Source organism: Microtus ochrogaster, unplaced genomic scaffold (genome assembly GCF_000317375.1).
Source record: "Microtus ochrogaster isolate Prairie Vole_2 unplaced genomic scaffold, MicOch1.0 UNK13, whole genome shotgun sequence".
NCBI lineage: Eukaryota > Metazoa > Chordata > Mammalia > Rodentia > Cricetidae > Microtus > Microtus ochrogaster.
The window spans coordinates 4,196,740-4,214,006 of record NW_004949111.1 but is presented as its reverse complement, the minus strand read 5'-3'; the positions used below and the strand labels follow the sequence as shown (position 1 = coordinate 4,214,006).

The 17,267-nt window shown below is 32.8% G+C and overlaps 1 protein-coding gene across 1 annotated transcript in view; it reads left to right on the top strand.

Annotated features, from left to right (window-relative positions):
* LOC101997307 overlaps positions 1-17,267 on the top strand; it is a 453,400-nt gene that overhangs the window by 76,886 nt on the left and 359,247 nt on the right. Inside the window, exons 4-5 of the mRNA XM_026789039.1 lie at positions 4,523-4,686; positions 12,941-12,979. Of these exons, the coding sequence (XP_026644840.1) occupies positions 4,523-4,686; positions 12,941-12,979 (203 nt within the window). The remainder of the gene's footprint in view (positions 1-4,522; positions 4,687-12,940; positions 12,980-17,267) is intronic.

Sequence of the window (17,267 nt, the reverse complement as noted above, 5' to 3'; positions counted from 1 at the left end):
ACACACACACACACACACACACACACAGAATCATGTCCTTGTGCTTGCCTATCCACAGGCCTAAAGCAGATAGCAGATAGCAGGTGTCTTCTTCTGTCTACTAGAGTCTTGCCATTTCAGTTAAGGTGGCTGGCCAGTAAGCTTTCAGGATTCACCTGTATCTTCTTCACAACATTTGATTTAAAGACACAGGCACAGCTATTCCCTGAGTTTATATGGGTGTTCGAGCATTTGTCTCACAGCAAGTGCTGCAACCTACTGAGCCATTTCCCTGTCCTATACCACATTTATTTAACTTTTCTACCAATGTTAACAGTTGGTTCCTATGAAATGTATAATTTTTCCACAAAGGCATTATTTAAATGTTTATGAATCTAACTAAAGTTTCTTAAGAGGGATGTTGTGTTGCATGGAGGGGCCGCTTGTTTGTCCCAGCTGCCCAGCTAGCTTAGCCCTGAAATAACCACACTGAAACTGTATCAGTTAAAACACTACTTGTCCCATTAACTCTAACTTCTTATTGGCTAACTCTTACATCTTAGTTTAACCCATTTTTATTAATCTGTGTATCACCACGTGGAAGTGGCTTACCAGCTAAGCTTTGGCAGCATATCTTACTCTGGTGGTGGATCCATGGTATCTCCCCGACTCTGCCATTCTTTCTCCCAGCATCCAGTTCTGTCCCCTGCCTAATTTCTGCCCTATCATCAGACCAAGGCAGTTTCTTTATTCATTAACCAAGGAAAACAACATATAGATAGATTAACCTCCTACACCATTCCCCTTTTCTATTTAAACAAAAAGAAGGCTTTAACTTTAACATAGTAAAATTACATATAACCAAAGATTTATCAAACAAGAATTACAGTTACAATATTTATATCTACTTTATCTTTTATCATAACTAAGGAAAACTGTAATTATAAATTTTCAACTCCATCAAGTTTGACTATTATATATGATTATCTATTAACCTGTATTTCTTAATTATACATTACATTTTATATGAGCTACACAATCGCATTAACTTAATCAAGATCAGAAATACATATACATATAACAAAATTGACGTTAAATTTGTATCAATAAATCAAGATCCATATCAATACAAATCTCTATAGCATATTACCCTTGAAATGTAAACACACATTTATAAACAATATTTGGGAATGTGGGTATAGTTGGTTCCTATGAAATGTACATTTTTTCCACAAAGGCATTGTTTAAATGTTTATGAATCTAACTAAAGTTTCTTAATTGGGATGTTGTATATGGACATTGATATGAAATGCAATTCTTGTGAGAGAAGTACATACAATGTAACAAGCAGAATAGAACTTTCTTTAAATTTAGTCTATCAGAAATCTTCTATGGTTGCATCTTAAAAGGTGTTATGCTCACTGAATGATATCTAACACAGGAATAAGATATAAAAGGACAGTATTCATGTATTTACCACCCATATTTCTGATTAAAGCATTTAGAAAAAATAGAGTCTAGAAAACAGCTTTCACAAAGAGAATATTTTGGGCAACTGTTGGTATCATATATAATATTATACAGATACCAGAAATATATTAGTAAATCAATTTTCAGTAATCTTTACAAAAAGTCACATTATGATCTGTCTTCTAAAGAAAAGAGTAGCTTAGAGAGAAAACATGTTCATTGTTATACTCTTATTATCTAGAAGACAGTATTTAATAGTAGATGCTCTTATTCTTTCATTCTTACAGTCTTTCTGCTCCTTTTCTGCAGGTGGCAATTTACTGGTTTAGGGAAGTGATAGTAATACATAAATTACTTGGGAATTTATGAAAGTTGAATTAAAATTTGCACAAACACATGTGCACAGTGATACATAAGAAAACATTTAAATATGATACCAGAGTAGAAAGATATGTTGACAGTAAAGAATACCTGCTTCTCTTGTAAAAGACATAGAGGACTGGAGTTCTCTTCCCAGCATTTACAATAAGTGACACACAATCTCCTATAACTCCAGCTTCAGGGGATCTAACATCCCCTTCGTGCTTCTACAGGGACCCACAGGGACCTATAGGTATGTATGTATACATACACACATATATTAAAAGAATAATCTTTAAAATATTATACTGATCATGTAACCTGTGAATAAATACTATTTATAGAAAGGTCTTGGGAAAATGTGACATAGGATATAAGTGGAAATTCCAAGTAGGTGTAACTGTGTGTACCATGGGAATCATATTGAAAACATACATGTTTACAATGATAGCATTATATTTGATTATAAATTTTTGATAGTAATTTAAGAATTGCAAATTTGGCTGTGAGAAAGTATATCAAAATACAGATGGTTTTATAATCTGGAACCTTGCATGCCGGATACTGTGTGTGATCTTTCTGCCTTTAATGAATGTTGTTGCTTTGAAGTGGTATTTTGATTGACTGGAAATTTAAACGTTTTTCTTCATGTGAAATGTCTCCTTGGATATTTGAGATAGATTTTATTATTCAAAACTATGCTTCATTTATTCAGTTTTCATTCTTCCTTAAAGAAATAGAAATAGCTAGAAATATGTTAATCAAAAATACAGTATTTAATGGCTCAAAAGATTTCATACACAAAAGAAGACCAAAACAGAATGTAATTGCGTTGTTCAAAATTAAGTGATCCAGATTACAGGTTATGTATTAATACATTTGTTGATCCTGTTCTAAGTTCAAATGCTTTATCTCACACTTTAATAGTAAATTTCAGTACAGTAGTTTGTAAAAGGAAAGGCAAACAATTCTATCATGTGGAAAAATTAAATTTTACTATATCTGCAGTTCAAATATTTACTCATCTGTAAAATATTTTATACTTAATGAAAAAAATATAAATATGCTGAGATCAGCGACCTTCAACATTAGAAATGTTACATTTTCCTATCTGAATAATAATTGTTATTTTTCTGTTTTTTTTTTGTATTATTGAACAAGGAAATTTTTTTTTGAGACAGGGTTTCTCTGTAGCTTTGGAGCCTGTCCTGGAACTAGCTCTTGTAGACCAGGCTGGTCTTGAACTCACAGAGATCTGCCTGTCTCTGCCTCCTGAGTGCTGGGGTTAAAGGCGTGTACCACCACTGCCCAGCTGAACAAAAATTTTTTATACCAAACATAAAGAAGGGGAAATGGACATCTGAATGTCCATATTTAGGAACGTTGACTTTTGATAGGTAGCTTCACTATTTATATTTGAAGTACAGAGACAATCATTACTAATTTGTGACTAATCTAGAGAAAGGATATCCTTATATGCAGTAATAAAATTATAAAACTTCAAAATAAAAGAAATATATTCATATATATTTAAAATACATATTGAAGTAAAAATGAAATAGAATAAAATAGAATTTTTTAAGACGTCTTCCTACAATAGTTAAGATTGCAAACATAATTTTAATTAGCATATAAGTACAAAAAATACATGCTTGAAAACTACTTAACAAGATTGAAAAGAAGTTTAAATATATTTCATAAAATCTTATTTATATTTTCCAATCAGATAGTAAATCACTTAAAGATATGAATGAAAAAATTAGCCTGGCCTAATAATTTTAAAAGAAGAAAATAAATAAAATCTGTATCAATCATGCTGTATTATTACTTCCCAGAATATTGGTCATAGTAATTTCAAGCAAAGTTCAATTTAAATTTCAAATAAATTATAAGTTAATTTTGATATTTTACATTATAATTATATTATATGGATAAAAATGTCTAATTGTAGAATTTACATATCTTCTATTTTTATACACTCAGTTCAGCAACTCCTCATGTTTTGTCCTCTTAGGTTATTGTCTCTATAATTTTTTACATAATGTTCTATTTATATATCATCATATTGCTTCTACTTATATAGATCTAAGATATGACAGCAGCACTTCACTAATTGCTTATGTAAGAAATTTTAGGATTTTTCACTATATTATGAAACAGTTTGTCTAAGATACATCTTTCTGAGATAGTTCATTTTTGTTAGTTAGCTATATTTTTTATTTTTTAAAGGCTTAAGATTTTATTTTTCTATGATATTTGAACAGCTAAATTATATTTACCTTATGATATTTGTGATATAAACAGTGTGTAACTAAAAGTAAATAATGTTAATTAACTACAAAATATATAGCTCATAATTCCAAGTATCAGTTGAGTCTCAATCAGAAAATACATTTTATCTCATTTCAGTTAAGTCTTATACATTATTTAAGAGATTAAAAATCTGACTTCATGGGTAATTTGATTGTAATTGCATATTTGACAATTCTTTTTTAAATTAAGTTTTGTATTTAAGTATTTCTGAAAGTACCTACAAAAATTTCACCCTCCTAAATATATTGTCAAACTAAAATTGCCAGAGTTAGATTCTACGATTGCAAAGTGCAAATGATTCATTTTATAATCAAAAATGTAAATTATTTTGTTAGTAGAATTTTACAGATACCTTACAAGGGCAAGTTTCCTTATCATCTCTACCTCTTTCCTTTCACAGAATTGGATTATAGTTTTCTTTTATATGGAGAAATTTTTGAAAGTGCAGAAATCAATGGTGAGAAGTTATTAAACATCACCAGGAAACAACTGAATGAACTTGGAATAGTCCGCACTGACCATCAAGATATACTGCTAAAAGCAGTTGCTCGTATTCGTCAAAAGGTAAGTTAAGGGTATATGTCTGTATTGCTAGTCTTTCTACTTAAAAAAGAAAGAGGTGAGTTTGAAGCAAGAATACACGTTGATGTCTGCTGCATGGTTTAAAAGAAATCCCTATTTTGTATCTTTCCGGATTCAATGTTTGATTTCCATGGACTCTGACAGTTGTGTTTAAGTGCTCTGGTGACAGTTTGTTTCCTGTATTTTCATTATGTTTCTGTGTGAAGTAATTGTTGCTTTCTTAAGTTTTTTTTAATAATTCCATTCATATACACAATGCATCTTGATCACATTAATCTCATGCTCCATCCCTTTAATTCCACCCACTCTTTTCCCCAAAATCTTTCTTCTCCTCCCAACTTCTTGCCTTTTAATTTATAACCCATTAATTTCGAGTTACTTCTGGACATACACATGTGTCTGTTCAGTTATCCACTATAGCATGACCAACTAATCAATGGCCCCATTCTCCCAAAGAAAAGCGTCTCTCTATTCCTCTGCATCCATTGAGTGTCATTAGCTTCTTAATTGGGAATATGGCATCCAAAACTCCTCTCCCCTCTATGCTCATCTGTTAATACTGTGGATGTCTTGTGCAGGTAACCATTGCTGCTGTGAATATACTGTGTATCAGTCATTTCATATCTATAAGCCAACCTTTTACAACATTTCTCTACGTCCCCTGGCTCTTAGATTCTTTCCACCCTTCTTTGGTGGTGTTCCCACCTCTGTTCAAATTGCAAAGTTGCCATGTTGCTCTAGTTAGCTGCCTTCTCACCTAGAATTAAAATGACTATTAGACAACCAACCTGAATCTTAAAAAATAGTGTATAATGGTACACTTAGTACTGCTTGAAAACATAAAAACTGGACACTTTATTAATAGAGAACTTTATTCATGGTAAAATATATTTATATATCAGCAAGTATTTATTGAGGAACTTTCTTTATTAGAGTAATTTAAATGAGTCCCCAAGTTTTCATTGAATAGGTTTAAAAATACTTTAATTCTAATAGATTAAATTCTGAATAGATTTGAATATGCCATCACTTCTGGATAAATTTTATCCTTCTTAAATATGTTTTCAAAAAATTCTCTAGAGTATATTCCCAAGAGTGGTATTGCTGGATCCTGGGATAGGTTGATCCCGAATTTCCTGAGAAACCGCCACACTGATTTCCAAAGTGGTTGCACAAGTTTGTATTCCCACCAGCAGTGGATGAGTGTTCTCTTACTCCACATCCTCTCCAGCAAAGGCTATCATTGGTGTTTTTGATTTTAGCCATTCTGACAGGTGTAAAATGGTATCTCAAAGTTGTTTTGATTTGCATTTCCCTGATCTCTAAGGAGGTTGAGCATGACCTTAAGTGTCTTTTGGCCATTTGAACTTCTTATATTGAGAATTCTCTGTTCAGTTCAGTGCCCCACGTGGCAGACAATAAGTGCTGACTGAGAAGCCAAGGACATTGGCATTGGGTTTTGATCCTACTGCATGTACTGGCTTTGTGGGAGCCTAGTCTGTTTGGATGCTCACCTTCCTAGACCTGGAGGGCGGGGGGAGGACCTTGGACTTCCCACAGGACAGGGAACCCTGACTGCTCTTTGGACTGGAGAGGGAGGGGTAGGGGAAGTGGGGGGATGGGGGAGGGAAATGGGAGGAGGGGAGGAGGTGGAAATTTTTAATAATAATAATAAAAATTAAAAAAAGGAAAAAAGAAAAAGAAAGAAAACAATAAAAATAAACAAACATGCAAACAAAAAATTCTCTATATTCTAGTTAATATATATGAATTCACTAGTATGGTTAAATTAATTACATGTTGTACCTCATTTAGGTAGATATTCAACAGTAACTACTCATGAGAAAATATCATGTACAACCTTGTATTCAGTCTCAATGAAATAATTTATCCAGTTATTAAGGTCTTCATTATACATTATACAAAGTTCCATTAACACTACTTTCTTTCTTCATGTAAAGTTTATAGTGGAGGCTATTCATTGTATTGGCACTATAAGTTCTTATTTAAATACCATTTAAAATTTTTCTCTTGACAAATATTAAAAGTATTAGTTTTTCTAATGCAACTAATAATTATCTAATGTATCCTAGTAATGAAATTCTGTGGTTCCTCACCTCTAATTGAACTTAGTGATTAGTTCCCCCTCAGAGTTGTATTTATGTTTGATTAAAGGACAAAAGACATTATTGCAATACATAAATTTATTCTTCAGTCAACTTTATTGAACTGTTCAGGATCCTGAACATTAATAATTTCATGATTTCTAAATGTTTAATTCCTGTTTTTTATTATCTTGTCAGGGGTTTGTCTTAGTAAAATTGCATTGTATTGTCCAATAGTGTAGGCCATATTTTATTGAACTTAAAAGTACTCTCATTGAAATAAAATTTTATCATTGCTTAGTAGCATTATTAATTAATTTTTCTCTGACAAAATATTTTCATTTACATTGTCCTATTGCTTTATTACCACACAAGGAAGAAATACTTCAGTGTTTTAAAAGATTTTTAAAATGTTTGCTATGGTCACACACACTCATATTCTCACAATTGTGAGTCTAGGGTAAGAGATTGGGGAGGGAGAGGTCAGCCATTTCTGCATAGCAAGTTTAAGACCAGCCTGGGATATGTGAGATCTAGTCTCAAAAAACCCAAGAAAATAAATAAATTATAAGAACCAGAGAATAAAACCCTCTGGCTCTATAATCTGTGAAAAATGAAGTCCTTTAAGGTAACCTGAAAAATTGTCTTTAATAATGTGTTGAACAATCAAACTATAAAGGTACACATGTCCTTACAAGTCATAGAAAAATGAGTTTTTATATTGCTTGATAGAGCATGGACTTGTGGTAAGACTACTTCTGACTCAAATTCTGAAAATGAACCAAATACCATATTATATTTTATTTTATTACTTTTAATTTATTTAATTTCTATCTTTTGAGACAGGGTTACTCTCTGTACCTTTGGAGCCTGTCCTAGAACTAGTTCTTATAGATTAGGCTGGCCTCAGACTCACAGAGATCCTCCTGCTTCTGCCTCCTGAGTAAGTGATGGAATTAAACGCTTGCACCACCACTACCCAGCTAAATTTTTTTTAGTTTCATTTTGCATCCCATCCACAGTTCTTCTATCCACCATTTTTCCACCTTCCCTCAATCTCGCTCCTAGCTCACCATTCCATCCACTCTTCCCAATGGGTAAGGTACTCCAATAGGGAGTCCAGAGAGTCTGGCACTTTAGGTTGGGGCAGGACCAAGTCTCTCCCTCTTGCATTAAGGGTGAGAATGCCATCCCACCACAGGTAATGGGCTCAAACAAACTAGGTTATGCATCCTGGTCCTACTTACAGGAGCCGCACAGTCCAAGCTTCACCACTGTGTCTAGACATATGGGGTTCTCAGGATGAAACAGTGGTAACCTATTAGAAGACAATTCTCAGGAGAATACGTACTAGGAAAAGAAAAAAAAGAGAGAGATAATAGCATAAGTTTTAATAGCAAGTGGATTGCTTAGGAATTCACTTTTATATTATTTTAAACATGTGTATGCACATCTATCTGTGTGAGTAGAGCACATATAAGCAGGAGCCCATGGGATCCAGAAGACTTTGGAGTCCTGGGATTTGGAGTTACAGTAGGTTGTGAGATGCCCGATATGGATGCTTGTAACTGAAGTCATGTCCTCTGAAACAGCAGCAAGCTCTTAATTTGTTTTGTTTCTGGAAACTTGACATAGCTAGTGTTATCCAAGAAGAGGGACCTCAAAAAACAAAACACCTCCTTCAGATTGACCTGTAGGCAAGCCTGTGGGAAGCTTTATTGATTAATAATTGATAATAATAATCCACTGTGGATAGTTTCATCCCTGGATAGGTGGACCTGAGTTGTATTAAGAAATCAATTTGAACATGCCATAGGGTACAAGCCAGTAAGTACCATTCAACCATGGTTTCTGATTCAGTTCCTTGTTTCAGATTCCTGCCTTGGATTCCACAGATGATGAATTATGATTTGGAAAACAAACCCTTTTCATTTCCAAGTTGGTTTTGCTCATGGTATTTTGACATAACAAAAGAAAGCAAACTAAACAACATCTCTCCAGACCTCAGAGATTTGTTTTCAGTGGGAAATTATTTTTGTACAACCAAGGAAGGATGAAACCTAAAAAATGAGACCATCTATCAGCAATTATGAAACGCGACTGCACTATTAGACATATGTTTAAGAGATAAAAATTCATTAGAGTTTCTTTAGTGTCAAATGGAAAATAAGTAGGTATAACAAATATATTTACATATTAAATATGCATTTTCAGAAGATAAAATGAAGATATAATACTGATAGGAAAATATGATTTTAAGTAACCATCCTTAAAATTTTATAGAACTAAGATATGATTTTTCTGTTTTTGAAGGTTGGAAGATCAGGTTTAGGGATAAGATCTTGCTGTTTATCATAATAGTATATGAAAATGCATACCTTAAGTGGGTAAATAAGCTTTCTCCCAACAAAATGAAATTAATGGATAATATCAAAAAGTATGAGTTACAAATTTTGAGGTAATATTAGTAATACTGCTTGGATTTATGTAGTAGGGAATGAGATATAAAGTTGTATCCCATAGTATAGTCAGATATTTCATTACTCTGAGTTATTAAAAAGAAATATCAGAGATGAATATTATCATGTACATTTTATAATAATGACAGTTAATTACCTTTCTTATGATTGCTTAGTGAATAAATGAAGAGGGGTTAATAATTATTATCTTTTGGTTGAGAACTCTCTTGAATGAACTAAAATAAGAAACCAAAAAGATAAGTAGGGGTGAAGGGAGAATGGATAAGAAGGGGCTAGAGGCTATCTGACATGGAGGGGTATATAGAACTGAAATAGATATATTTATGAAGAAGGGCATTTTGGGTAAGATCAAATATAACAGGCAAAACTTTGTATCACAAATTATGATGAGTGAATTCAGAGGTAGTTCACATTAAAGTGTAATATTATGGCAGGGCTAAGAATTAAAAAAACATGATTTACTTGTATTACTTGCATCCTATAAAACAGATAATTTATAGACTGTAACTATTATCACATTTGAACTTTAAAATCAACTCAGCACGAATATTTGCATATTTAAGTTAGCTAAAGAAGAGATAGGAATTATTGACTTTTCATTTTCATATGTTTCATTCTTTTGTTAAGAAAGTGACAGTAGGGCTGGAGTGATGAGTAAGCCGTTAGGAGCAGGTACTGCTCTTGCAGAGGACCTGAGTTTTATTCCTAGTTCCCACCTCAGGCAGCTCACAACTATCTATAATTCTAGTTTCAGGGAGATCAGATGTGTTGTGACCTCTAAGGGTACCTGCACTCACATGTACATATCTGCATTCACATCCACACATCCACATAATTATAATTTTTAAGTAGTAAAATTCATTATTAATAACATTAGTAGAGCTTTTAGATACTATTCAGAAATCAATTTATTTCTAAAAAGATAAAGGAACATTTTCTGACACATAGTGATGTAGAGTTACTTTTCACTATTTAGTCTGAAGACATCAGGAAATACACAGTGGTTTTGACATTGAAGGATAAAATAGGGCACCTCTTTTTATTGAATTTGTAATTTTTATTACTGAATTTTCTGCATAAGTTAATTGCAAGGGACACCCTTAAGCAAGAACAATATCAAAACAAGCAAAATAATCTCAGTTTATGTTGATGGGTACACATGCATTTGACAGTGTGAACATAGTAAATTGATTTGGATGTGAATTAATGGGTTTTCATTGCAGTTATACCATTCAGCTAATGAAAAGTACATGTTATGTAATTAAATTTTAATTCCTGTGAAAATAATTACAGACAATAGTGAAATAATATCATTGTAAGTAGAAATATGGTTCTGTGAAAAGGTCTAATCTCAGAGGAGGAGTGAAGTTTCATTTTCTGGAATGGCTATTATTTTGTGTAGATTATTATATTTCTAAGAATTTTTGAAAAACATAAAAATAAAATAATTTGTTGCTTCTGCCATGCCACTATTATCCAGTTTTGGCTATTTTGTATGCTGTTTCATAAATTTGGAAGTTTTCAGTAAAACATTAGACATCAAAATTTTATTTTATTGTATTTCTCATCTTGAGTTGTTAGGTAAAAAGATGAAAAACTTTCTTTCTTTATAGTCATAGTAGATTTATTTAATAAAGCACAGTAAAAAATTCCAGTTAAATTAGTCAGGGAAGGAGTATTTTAAGTTCTTGCGTCTTTTCTTCCCCAACTCAACACTGTGAAATGTGGAGATTACTGCACACTATTCTTTAAAACATATTCTGTTGCCAAAGTCCCAGGATACTATGACAAATGGTTATAAATTTTAACTATGTTAGAAGAATGGAATGTGATTTAGATGATGACAAAGCAGATGGTTTACTGCTCAGCAAGTGGAAGGAAAGATTAGTAACTGACTTGGTCTCAAGATTCAACTTCATTCAAGTAAATTTTCCACCATTGAACTTAGCTTTGAAAGTTATCAAAGACACAGTTAAAAGTATTTTTCATATCAGAACTGTAAACCTTTCCTAGCATATGCTTAGTTTTCATTTAATATCATTTGTTCTTTTGACTTTCCCAGTACAAGAGGTATATTTCAAGAGCTTCAAAGGAATTTAATTGAAAAAAACAACTCAAATGTTATTTATTTACTGGGTATCGCATAGCAATATGTTAATGAATGAAAAAAATTTGAAAAACAAGCATTATAATGAACAAACAGTTCTTTAAGTGTAGTGGGAAGAAAAACCTACATTTGAAAATGAATTTGATAAAATTACTTATGAATGTAAAGCATACATAGTCTTACTATGCCTTCTTTGATACTGTACTCATGACTAATTTCATGTTATAAAACATTACCCATTTTGCTTTTTAATCATCTTTTCATTATGTCATTTTATTTATCTTTTATTATTCTTTGTTATTGTATTGAAAGTGATTTAAACTCTTTGCTTTTAAATATTTAAACCTTCTCTCATAAAGCAACTTAGTTTTATTCTGTTCATTCTTTTCCTCTTAAAATTAGTATATAATAGTTATACATATGTGATGAACTTCAATATAACATTTTCATATATGCATATTATATGCCTTGATCATATTTCTTTCCATATGTAATTATGTCTTTACCCTATGATTAATTTTTATTTTTTCTATTCTTCTATTATTTAACATTCTACAAGAAAAAATCTGAAATCATTGTACAACCTTGAAATCTAAATTAACCTTTATTTTGGCCTTTATTCTACATCTAATTTTTCAAATCCTATTAATAGAAATTAAGGTCTAATTTAAAGATCAAATATATATGATAGCAAAAACTAATATCTGATCAAATATTTGAATAAATATCTGGTTCTAGGTAGAAGACTGTATTGAGAACAAAGAAAATTATTATTATCTTACTAGGTAATTTACCACTCACATAGCCTATAGAGTAAAAATTTGTTCAAATATTCATAGCTATTTAAATTCCAGAATTGATGGCTGGTTAATTTTATAGACTCTGAGGTAAGTTACAGTTGTGATGGGGGACTTGAACTATTTGGACAGCTGCTGGAAATGTCATTCTATTAATAGCAAGACATGTGCCTGACTATGCCTACCATTCCCGTCTTTCACTACTAGTTGCTAACTATAAGATGACATGATCAGTCTCCCAAAGCTTCCTGTTACTGCTAAATAGTTTTCTTAGATTTGGACCAGGAACACAATCATAATGGTTTTATTTTCTGAGAGATAAGATTACCAGGGGTTCACGTCTCCAGATTCAGGTGAATTTTATCTGGGTATGGGAGTGGGAAGTAAACACATATACATAGCATTGCAGGAGCAGGAGCAGTAACCTTAAACAGAAAATATGTCAAAAGCTGGGGCTGGAAATTTTGTCAATTAAGAATATTTTACATTGTTTCTCTGAATGTAAATATTCTTAATGTTTAAAAATATTAATTGAATATGAATATTGTTTCAGAGATGTAGATAATTGCATAGGCTGATAATATTAATATATATGCATATATATGTTTGTAAAATAAAAATAGTACTAAAATGTTCAGATAGCCACATTTTATGTTTTCTTTATTGTAAACTCTTTTTAAAATTCTATTTATTTTGCGGTTTGTTTCCTTAATAAGTTGTCTTGTTTCCCCCTCCTCACGTGTTTAGGGTAAAATTGAAGAGCAAGCTATGTCAAGAGAAGATCAGGTAAGAAAGCAATGGTAACAGCAATAAAAAAATTATTGGCATAAAGTAAACAAAATAAATTTTATAATATTAAGGACTTAATTATAATGATATGGATATAATATGCTTTGCAACTTCATGGTGAAAATATAGTTAATACGATGTTTAAGAGTCTTTGCTATTAACAGCTGTTTTTAATGTGGAAAAAATGTGAGTCAAATGGGATCTTTTTAGTATGTCAGATATCCAGATGGGAAACATTTGGATGGCTAATTGGTTCATGTTGCATGAATATTAGTTAATACTGTTTCCTTAAAAGTTCTAGCACCTCATTTTTTTTGGTCTTGGGATTTTAGATGTCTTGGCGGTTAGGTATATTCCTGTCTCTCTTCTTTCCCATACTGATTAAGCATTCTCTCTCTCTCTCTCTCTCTCTCTCTCTCTCTCTCTCTCTCTCTCTCTCTCTCTCTCTTTCTCTCTCCCTCTCTCTCTCCCACTCTCTCTCCCTCTTCCTCTCTTTCTCCCTCTCTTTCCCTCTCTCTCCCTCCTTCCCTCCCTCTCTTGTCTGTGTAGGGGGAGAGAGGGGAGAGAGAGATCGAGAGAAGAGAGTATGTAATGGTATTATCGCATGCAAGATTTCAGTTAATCCTGGACAAAAAATTATTTTACTTTTTTGATGTAATGTAAAAACTATAAATAATGGATTTTTGTTTTACTTCTTATTTTTGTGTGCACTATATATGTTTACTCAATAATTTTATCATTACCATGATCATATATATATATATATATATATATATATATATATATATATATATAGAGAGAGAGAGAGAGAGAGAGAGAGAGAGAGAGAGCGAGAGCAAGTAAAAGTAGCAGAGGGACTCTTAAACATGGATGTATTTCATTGAAAGTTTTTACTTAATTCATTTTCTATCACTGTACTTTTCAGAACCGAATTATTAAATAAGAATAAACAAAAAAGTATATAGTCTCAAAGATTATTTTTACATAGTCTTAAATGGCATATTAGCGTCATTAAGTGAAATTTTGCTAAAATGTGTTTATGCTCATTTTATTTGGAATTATATTATTGTTTTGCCTGTTATTTAATTTTAATTTAGGTATAATACTGGACACATAAAAGTAGTTTAGTATATGGAAACATCACATAAATCATGACTCTAAATTATTCGGCATAGAGATTTAGAATGTATGTTCTGGAGTTAGGCTGCCCGTGTTTAAATTCCATATGACAGTTACTAGTTGTGTGACCTTTGACATAAATGTGTCTCAGAGCTTACTGTTAGATTTATCTGTAAATTAAGATGTTAATGCTAAAAAGATATCTTATAAATTATACCTAATATGTGATCATTAATGTTAGGATTGCTTCTTCATGGTACTAAAAATTGTTTGCTGTATTTACTGTTTCTCTCTGTCCACCTTTCTTCTCCTTTCTCAGTTTTTTGCCTCCTTTTCCTCTTCTTCCTTATTCTTTTTGTTTTTGTTATTGCTGTTAGTGTTACATAAAGATTTTTTTCCTATATAATTTACCTAGAGCAGTGGTTCTCATTCTTCCTAATGCTGCAACCCTGATTTCTCATGTTGTGGTGACCACAACCATAAAATTCTTTGCTACTTTATAACTGTTACTTTGTTACTGTTATGAATTGTAATGATAATAACTGATATTCAGAGTATCTTATTTGCTACCCATCTGAAAGGGTCATTTGACCCCAGCGAAGTCAGGAAACTCAAGCTGAGAAACACTGACTACCATAATCTCTCCATGGCTTTAACCTCCTCAAAACAGTTTATTTCTCAGAATTCTAGCAGATGAATCTTAGACCCCTCCTAGCTTTAGTGTTTGTCCTTAATACTAGCTCTTCATTTTTTTGCATTCTTATCTTCTTTACTTCACTTCAGGCAATCAAGTTCTCTATCTGTTGATTGCTAGGACCATCAGATGGTATGGATGAAGAGAAAAGGTGGCAAGCCATAGTAAAAACTATAATTGCAACAATAAAAGCAAAATATTAACAATTTATATATATATATATTACTGTAAAACATTATTATATAAATTAAATCTATTCATGTGTTAATATATACTTTGTTACAGACACTCATAATATTTCAGGCTTAATAACTTGTTTGGGACTCTATGGTTTCTCATCAGGATATGTATACAACACACATACAAACATATATATCTATATATCACCTATATCTATATATTTTCAAGAGAGAAATGTCAAAACAATTAAATAAAATTACAAAAACATTCCTAGAGAAGGTATTATTAATTTCCATATAATTTGTAATATAATATGGGACTAGACCCTTCAACAAAGGGTTTGCGAGGTTGGACCATCCTTACATAAAAAAAATAAAACCCAAGCAAAAGAGATTTAAAAACATATGTTTGGTACATAGTGAAACCTTATACTCTTGGCTGTATGGATGTAATGGAAGATTAGTTGGAAATTTTTGTGGATAGCTGTAATGCTTTGTATCCCCAGAAGAGAAGTTATTAAGGAAGTCTACTTTTAACTTTTACTGTAATGTTCTAACTCAACTTCTAAGTCTAAAGAAAATAAAACATTGTTGAGTCATATATAAAAATAGTTTTGTAGATTGTTTTTCTTTCATGTTTTGGCTATTGTTGAACTTTATGGAAAATAAATGAAAAAAAATTTGTGTTGTCTAGGTTCTCTGGGATTCTGAATAGTAGGCTGTTTTTTTCTTTGATTTATGTCTAAAAGCCACTTATGAGCGAGTACGTATTTTATTTATCTTTGTGGGTCTTGGTTACCCCACTCAATATGATGTATTCTAGATCCATCCATTTGCCTGCAAATTTCAAGATGTTTTTTGTTTCCGTTGTGTAGTATTTCACTGTGTAAATGTACCACATTTTCTTTATCCATTCCTTGGTCAAGGGGAATTTAGGTTGTTTCCAGTTTTTGGCTATTACAAATAATGCTCTGTGAACATAGTTGAGTACATATCCTTGTGGAATGATTGAACATCCTTTGGGTATATACCCAAAAGTGGTATTGCTGGGTCTTGAGGAAGGTTGTTTCCTAATTTTCTGAATAATTGCTATACTGATTTTCAAAACAGCTGTACCAGTTTAGACTCCCACCAGCAATGGATTTGGTGAGCTCTCATTAGAACAGGCACTCTGCCTCAGTGGGTGGACCAAACCCTCGCGGTCCTGACTTCCTTGGTCATCTTCTCCCTCCTTCTGCTCTTCAACTGGACCTTGCGAGCTCAGTCTCTTGCTCTGATGACGGTCTCTGTCTCTATCTCCATCCAACGCCAGACGAAGATTCTATGGTGATATTCTAGATAATCTTCAGTGTGATAGTGGGGCAAGAACAGTTCTGGCACCCTCTCCTCTGCTGCCCAAGGACCTAGCTGGGGACATCCCCATGGACACCTGGGATCCCCTCTAGAGCCAAGTCTCTTGCCAACCCTACAATGGCTCCCTTAATGTAGCTATCTTCTTCCCTGCTCCTATATCCGCCCTCCTCCATCTCCACCCTCTCACTCACCCAAGCTCTCCCCAGTCTTTCCCTTCTCCCTTCCATCTCCCCCTCTCCCCTTCCCCTAACTCTACCCCCACTCCTACCCCCAACCCCATGCTCCCAACTTTTGCCTGGCAATCTTGTTTGCTTCCAATTTCCAGGAGGCTCTATATATGTTTTTCATTGGGTACATCTTGTTATTTGGCTTCTCTAGGCTTGCGAACTATAGGCTTAGTGTCCTTTGTTTATGGCTAGAGTCCACTAATGAGTGAGTACATACCATGTCCATCTTTTTGGGTCTAGGTTGTCTCACTCAAGATAGTCTTTTCAATTTCCATCCATTTGCACACAAAATTCAAGATGTCATTGTTTTATTATCACTGAGTAGTACTCTAATGTGTATATATTCCACACTTTCTTTATCCATTCTTCCATTGAGGGGCATCTAGGTTGTTTCCAGGTTCTGGCTATTACAAATAATGCTGCTATGAAAATAATTGAACAAATGCTTTTGTAGTGTGATTGGGCAGGCATCTCTTGGGTATATTCCCAAGAGTGATATTGCGGGATCCTCAAGTAGGTTGATTTCCAATTTACTAAGAAACCACCACACTTATTTCCAAAGTGATTGCACAAGTTTGCATTCCCACCAGCAGTGGATGAGTGTTCCCCTAACTCCACATCCTCTCCAACATAGCCTATCATTGGTGTTTTTGATTTTAGCCATTCTGACAGGTGTAAGATGGTATCTCAAAGTTGTTTTGATTTGCATTTCC